Raw genomic sequence first — 7,798 nt, 5'->3', positions numbered from 1 at the left:
TCTAGAAACACAGTGCTTTTCCATCTTTGCAGTGCCAGTGACCCCCATGTACCTCTCCTGCCACTGCCCCTACCCAGTTCTCCCAGCTGCTCAGACCGGGGGCCTGGCTCCATCCACAGCTACTGTTCTGGACTGTCCATCCCAGTGGCCATGCTGGCTGGAGATGGCAGTCCCCAGGGGCCATCCCAGAGCGTTCTAACCCTGCAGGCTTCAGCAAGCATGGCATTAACATTAGCATGGACTCCCAGTGACATCCGCTGTGTCTATAATGCCCCATCCCATCAGATCTCTGGACCATAAGACTCTACTTTGAATTTAGGAAAAGCATTTTACATCTGGCAATGGAAGCTCTGGTCATATTGGGGGCAAAATTCTAAATCTCCCAAAAAGAATCTAAACTCTCCAGTTCTTTATGGCAAGAGAGGGGGAATCAAAAGCACATTGACTTCTGGAGAGACAGAGCTCTCCAACTCTAGCCCCAAAGTGATTTAGAAAATCAAAAGTTGTTCAAAGTTTTAGAGTAAATTCTTCTTCAATCAGAAAGATAATTGCATAATTTCTATTTATGTATCACACACACACTGCTACCCTCACATACTACACTTGATGTTAATAAGTAAGGCTTCCCAAATAGTGAACTCTGGACAGAACATCTAATGGAGGATGTACTGGCAGTGACTGAATGCATCCTAAGGGCAGCAAGGGTGCTGAGTTTTCCACACACAGGCTTTTGTTACAGGGCCCCCTATTTCAGCAGACACCAGGAAACCTAACACAGGACCATGGTTCACCTACCTTCTCCACTGAGATAGAAAGAGGGGATGCTTTAAGATGCTTCATTCCATCATCTGCATTACCTCTGCAGCACAGTGAACACATCTGCGAGATGCAAGCAAAGTAGGTGAACAGACAGCAACCACAATGGACTATCATTAGCATGATGATGTCCATGGATCACAAGTCAGATGCAGGAAGATGAGAGTCAGTGCTTTAAACCCACATGGGAAGTACCTATTAGGGCAGTGCTTTCTTTTGCTTTAAATAATTAAATCACACTCTTGTTGATAATGAAATATCCAATAATGATAATGTTAGGAATCACCTTGCACCTGGATGCTTCCCTTAGCATGTAGTTTCACAACCCAGTTTTCACCTTGAGAAATGACCCAAGTTAGTTAAACACACCCACAGGAGTTGTCTGTATGTAGTAATGTGTACCAATTCCGGGAAACTTGTGCATAATAATACTGTAATAACATAGAAGCCAGAAGCCACGTTTTATGGTTTTATTGAGTCTTTTTCAGTTTTAATTGTCTATGGTGAGTACAATTCTAGTGACTCTCATTATGAACCTCTGCTGCTGCTATAAATAGTGGGTACAAAGTTGGCTGTCATGCCTTAGCCACACACACACACACACACACACACACACAGATTCTGCATACTCCTGCATGCAACAGTACTATGCTATTATAGGAAATATACACTTCTTTTATTAAAAACACAATTATGCACAATTAGTCTGGATATCGTTAAGCTACCACCCATTGAGATAAACCTGAGAAGGCTCAAAATGTCAAGTAACACTGTTTCATACCACCCATTCAATGGCACTATTAATCACAAAGAAATCTTGTTCAATTCTCTATATTAAAATCACAGATAATATAAAAATAAACATTTTTGCAAAAACACTAAAACATAATTCAAATTCACAAAGCTTGATATGTAACATATTCACCTTCATGTTAATGTGTGATGTGTACGCTACAAGGTACATGAGAATATGAAACTGTCACAGAAATCAGCAGCCCAATAAGAGAATGAGTCTCCAAATCCTGCCGTTAAAACTACCCACCGAACAATGAAGACATTAGAATCAATAGCAATGCTGAACTTGCTGATAGTGTTACTTAAAAACTCCATCTCAAAGAAATTAAGATTATACAATTTCACTTTAAGAAGAAACACAATGCAGAATCTTCAGTACTAAGCAATAACAGTGATAATATCAGATTATTTTTTTTTCTCCCATCTCCTTGAGGCTTGTCAATAAAGTCAAATGTTGGTCCTATAATGCACATTCCAAAAGACCAACACAGAAGTGACCAACTTGATGTAAGAGAAGCTTTTTGCCCTTGGGAGTGGAAACTCTGAACACAGTGGGGAGCAAAATTCTAAATCTCCTGAAAAGACAACATGTATTTTTCTATAATATATATAAAATATAGATAGACAGAGCCAGTCTGGCTAAAGTACTTCCTATTTTGACTATTGATTTTATGATAATCTGATACCAGATTGTGTCTACACAGAAGAACTCTGAAAAGGCAAACATGCAAATCCATTTAATGGGAAAATTAGTCACTTGCATTGCGAAACAGATTTTCATATTTTAGACATACAAAAAACCAAAGACGAACATTTCAAGATACTGCTATTCGAAAAGAGCATCGTGATATATAATTGTCATTGTGTCTATGCATCATATATTATGTTAAGTACCCAGTGTGACATAATAATATACATTGTAATAAATACCATTTACATCATGATATTGGATCTTTCAAGAAGTTTTTCAGTCTATACAAATGAAGGACTATGAGCTTCCTCAATAAATACTATTATGATAGGCATAATTTAACCAGCAATGCTGAAGCTTCAGTAGATCTAACTAGGATCACTTTTAAGTACTGTCACTAGTTGAAGCGCAGCTGCTGTAAGCACTGATATCTGATGTATCCAAAGGTTATCAATCAGTGTCCTGTCTGAGGAGACAGAGAAGACTTGCAGGGTATGACCTGCCCATCACAACCTCTGGACCCTGTAAACTTGTGAGTCCAGCACTGGACTGCAGAGTCCTAGAAAACACAGTAGCAGATTTCTTGCACAGTCCAGGTTTCAAGCTTTACCAAATCCCTTACCGCATCAGCAAATGATGTCAGAAAATCCTTTCTAATCCAAGAAGAATGGTCTTCAAAGGGTCAAGAGTCCCACAGCTGGCCCAGTGGCAACTTTATGGGCTTAACTCTGAATTCTGACTTGGAGGCTACATTTCTTCTTAGCTTATCTTTCTATTTCAATGTAAATACAAGTTGATGTTCAAAGAGTCAAAGATACCCATTTATACGATCAATCAGAATACTTGATGGTGGCATTAAAATATTTTTGTAAAACTTAGTTAACTGCTAAGTTCTATAATTTTAGCAGCTCTTTCATCCAAATGCCAACAGATTGCTGCCTCTACTATTCAAATACTTACTCATTTCCTCATGTGGCATGAATCAGCTTTTCAGCCAATAGATCACTGCTTCATCCTGACCCTCTGTTATGTTTTTCACCATTAGGACAGATCTTCCCAGAGACTTCTGTTGGCCTGGAAGGAGTTGGCAAGATTATTCTTGTTACTAGGTGGCATGCATTCACATGTCATTGTTGGCATGAAGCAAAGAAGAAACACTTTGGAAAAAAACATGCTAATTAGTAAAAGGACAATTCTAGCCACTGTCCACTTTCTGGCTGGATCTGCTCCTACAGAAAGTTCTCTGGAACCTGAAACAATGTATTTAACACATCCCCCCAAGGAGTCTGGGTATCCAGAGACCTGAAAGGAAGAAAACCTAATTAAATGGTGAGAAAAGTATTATAGAAATGTGTACCAGTGGGCTGCAAGTTCAAGTATAATACAGGCAGTGGAACTGTGGTCAGTTTAATAATATTGATATTGTTTGAAAGGGTCCATACTCTAAAAAAAAATAAGTAGATTTTGTCTTAGGATTTTAAAACTGACAATGTTGTATGAGCCTCATGAAGTGAAAATGTTGCAAACCCTCATTGCTCAAAATGAGGAAGTAGAATAGGTTTCTTCTTGACTTCATTTCCATAATCCTATACATTAAGATGCACTTGTGAACAAACGAAAAGCACTATCCAGAACGGCTAAATACAGCTTTTCTTCATTGATCTTAATGGCTGGAGTTGGGTAAACTGAAGCAACTCTGAAGTTCTCACGATCCTCAATCCATCTGGGCATTGCAAGTACTGACATCAATTTCTGAATTCCCTGTCACGCTGTTTCATGGGGCACTGAGCTTCCTTCCTGACTTAACATACAGCCCTACATGGCTCCACTTATGAGGTGCTTCTAAATGTGTCCTCCACCCTCAGCTACTTGCTGTGCTGTCAGCTGGATAGGGTCAAGTTTTACAGCTGGAAACTCCTTGGATGTTGGGTTTGTTTATTTGTGGTTGTTATATTTTCTCATCATTCCCACGATACAACATTTGAGCATTTCAAGGGCTGGAAATGTAGTAATTCAGTATTCACTGAAAATTATTATTTAAGTTGTTGAACTATTTTACAAAATTTTCATTAAAGCCTGACAGAATAAGAAAACACTGCCAGGCCCTCTTCATTCTGTAGTTTGTTTTGGATTTTTTTTTTCTTTTGGGTACCAGGGATTGAACCCAGACACTTAACCACTGGGCCTTCATTCTATAGTTTGATTAGTACTTTCTACAGCTTGCTTTTCAGTGCAATGATACCTTAGGTGCTTCAATTTAATTTCCCATACTTCTCTTTCCATATATGTTTCATTTTCCTTTAAATGTTAGGATATAAGATTCAGGAAGACTTTAGCTTCCTATTCCATCAATACAACCCATACAAATTCTGCCTACTTCTTTTCATATTGAATTTAAAGTTTTCAAACACTCTGAAGAAGCAAAAAGAACCTTTTCCATTATGGTTTTATAGTCCTTGTTCTAGAAGTTCTTTTCCCACCCCCACTTGCCTCCTGTTTAAGAGTATAATTGTAGCCTCTGCATTGTGGGTGACCCCTCAACCACCCGCTTCTGAAAACACTGTCCCCATCCCTCAATTTGCTAACCATTCTTCAATTGCACTCAAACTTCACTCTGTAATTTTACTGTGATTTTTGTAAACTTGTTTTCACAGATGTGAGTGAGCACTTGTCCTGGAACACAAACAATGTCCTAAGACACTGCCCAGCAGTGTGCAAGTAAACTCATTATCTCAGGAAGGCTAGCAGGGCTCATGGTGTTTACAAGGAAGATACATGCACTTTGATTATTTCAAATGCATTTTTCCAGTAAGATAATATATGCAGACCTCTACCATCAGACATTTAGTATCCAGGGTGTCTTGAGCAGTTTTCCAGAAATAACTGGAAAATAAACACTTTTCAGGTTTTTATGTTCATTGACTTTACTTTTCTATTCAATTCCCCAAAGAAATTTAGTCAGCTGTGTTCATTCTTTACTGGACGAACTCAGTTAAGGACTCTTAAACTATGCTAAGTATGTTTGAGGATATGGATTTTCAATTTGTTCATGCCATGGGTTATTAAAAACAATGAAGCCAGGACAAGTCACAAACTCAAGTTTCAGGTGGCTAGTTTTCCTGGAGAAATTATTAATATTAAATAGCTCTACTTCTCATGTGCACACACACACACTTAAACTAGAAAAGCTTGTAAATTTTAAAGGCAGACAAGAAAGTAAAAGTTTAACTAGGTAGTGTTGTTTTATTATATAGACTACTAGTCGGTCAGAAGGGGGACTGAAAAGAAACCTGAATGAGCTAAGCGCAGAGGAGGGCATTTCAATCCCCCTCCCCCTTTAACTCACTACATTCTTTGAATTTTCTCTTAACTAGAAACTTAAAGGGGGAGAAAGCAGTTGGCTGTGTTAAGCATCCTACCATGTTACAAAAGTGAGGTGTTTGGGGATTCTGGTGCCTTCACAGGCTCGTATCTCCATTTTGCTTGAACTCCGATAAAATATTGAGGGTCATGTCCTCGCTCTTGGATTGCAAATTTGCCTCACTTCTTCTGGAAGCTTTCCTGGTCGCTCGGGAGAGCCTCCTTCTGAAAGTATCTCCAGCCAAGAAATAGAGGATGGGGTCCACACAGCTGTTGAGACTGGCTAGACCTCTTGTCACCTGATAAGTGGCATACACCCTGTCATTGAAAGCACACATTTCTGGGGTTTGAAAATCCAGCCGGGCCCTCAAGTTCATCGTCTTCATCACATGGAAAGGGATGTAAGACACAGCAAAAACGGTGAGCACGATAATCACCAGGTAAATCGATTTCCTCCTCAGAGGCGAGTTGTCCAGGTCATTGTAAATCAAAGCTCTCACGATTAATCCGTAACAGCCCAGGATGAGCACCAACGGGACACAGAACATGGCCACGGTCGTGCACATGCTGTAAATGAAGTAACTTCGTAGGTACTCATCGGAGGTGGTGTCATAGCAGGTGACGGTTTTGTTCTTCCGGACCCCGGTGCCAGAGTAGAAGAGGATGGGCGAGATGGCGGCCACCACGATGAGCCACACCAGCACGCTGATGTAGACGGCGTTCTTCTTCTTGAGCCTGCCCAGGGACTTGAGCGGGTACACCACGCCGCTGTACCGGTGCGCGCTGATGCACGTCAGGAACAGGATGCTGCCATAAAGGTTCACGTGGAAAATGAACCTCTGCAGTTTGCACATGGCATCCCCGAAGATCCAGTCGGTCTTGTTGAAGTAGTAGAAGATGAGCGCGGGCAGAGTCAGCACGTACAGAAAGTCGGCTAGCGCCAAGTTGAACATGTACACGGAGATGCCACTCCACGGCTTCATGTGGAACACGAACATCCAGATGGCCCCGCTGTTGCCCAGGAAGCCAGTGATGAACACCAAGATGTAGACGGCCGGCAAGTAGTAGAACTGGAAGCCCGTCTTGGTCAGGGCACATTTAAAGGTGGTGGTGACGGCGGCGACGGAGGCGACCGTGCTGTTTCCCCAAGGCGAGCCCGGGTCGGTCAGAAAGGCAGCGTCCGTCCCGTTGGGGACAGCCGACCACAGCACCTCTGTCATTCTCTTCTCCCCGACTTAGGCGGCAGCTTCGAGGGTGAAGCGGCGGCGAGAGGGCGGAGGTGGCAAAGGGCGCAGGGAGCATCGGCAAAGCCCGCGAGCGGAAGGGATCGCGCGCGGGGGGTCCCCGCAGAAGGGTGCGCGCGGGGGCTCGCCCACGCCGGCTGCAGCCGCGCTTCCCCCCGGGGCCATGAAATCGGCCCGGGGCAGCGCCTGAACCCGGCGGCTGGGCGGGTCGGCAACTTCCCCGTCCGGCTGGCGGCGCCGAGGTTACACAACAGGGCGCACAGGGCACCGCCGCCGCCAACTTTCCAACTGCGCTTTCCCGAGGGTCCGCGGGTCCGCGCTGCCGAGCACGCCTGGTGCGCAGGCACGTCAGGCCGAACTCGCTCGGCTGAGGTCCGGCGTAGGGAGGGCGCACCCCAGCCTCCTTCTCCCAGGAATCAACTTCGCTCGGGCATCTTCCTCCTCCCTACCTTGGAGGCGAGGAGCTAGGCTTCAGGGCGCCGCGCCGCTCCGTCCGGCTCCCCTCACCCTGCGCGCGGCCTCTGGGGACATCGGTGCACGCGAGGCCGCCGACCCGTGCCCTTTTGGGTCGCGTCCTGTTCGCGATCCGTGCAGGTCGGGGCCCTTCCCGAAGCCCGGCTCAGTCCCGAGTGCAGAGGGCAGGCGAGAGAGCCGAGCTCCCGGCGCGGTGGGCGGAGTCCGCGCTCGCAGGGAGGCGAGGGGCGTGCCTGCGCCTGGCCGCCCGCGCTCTCGGGGGCGCCGCCGGGACAGTCGTCTAGGGCGAGCGGGTCTCTGCAGCGCCCGGGTGCCTTCAGTCCCCGCCCGGCCGCCGCCACCCGAGTTGGCTGCGAGGGCGAGGGGCGCACTGGGTCAGAGGCGGCTGCTGGCCAGCGACTACCCGCGCGCGCGCTCC

The 7,798-nt window shown here is 45.0% G+C and overlaps 1 protein-coding gene across 1 annotated transcript; it reads right to left on the bottom strand.

The window, feature by feature from the left end:
* Nucleotides 1-1,288: 1,288 nt before the first annotated feature.
* P2ry1 (purinergic receptor P2Y1) lies at nt 1,289-7,519 on the bottom strand. The gene is made up of 2 exons (XM_076868482.1): nt 5,722-7,519; nt 1,289-3,376 (listed from the first exon to the last, which is right to left on the bottom strand). The coding sequence occupies exon 1, from the start codon at nt 6,880-6,882 to the stop codon at nt 5,761-5,763; it is 1,122 nt and encodes a 373-aa protein (XP_076724597.1). The 5' UTR covers nt 6,883-7,519; the 3' UTR covers nt 1,289-3,376; nt 5,722-5,760.
* Between the last annotated feature and the right edge of the window lie 279 nt (nt 7,520-7,798).

The sequence above is a fragment of the Callospermophilus lateralis genome, chromosome 10, assembly GCF_048772815.1.
Source record: "Callospermophilus lateralis isolate mCalLat2 chromosome 10, mCalLat2.hap1, whole genome shotgun sequence".
In the NCBI taxonomy this organism is placed as follows: domain Eukaryota; kingdom Metazoa; phylum Chordata; class Mammalia; order Rodentia; family Sciuridae; genus Callospermophilus; species Callospermophilus lateralis.
Note: the sequence above shows the minus strand (reverse complement) of the source record. Positions and strands in the feature narration are given on the sequence as shown.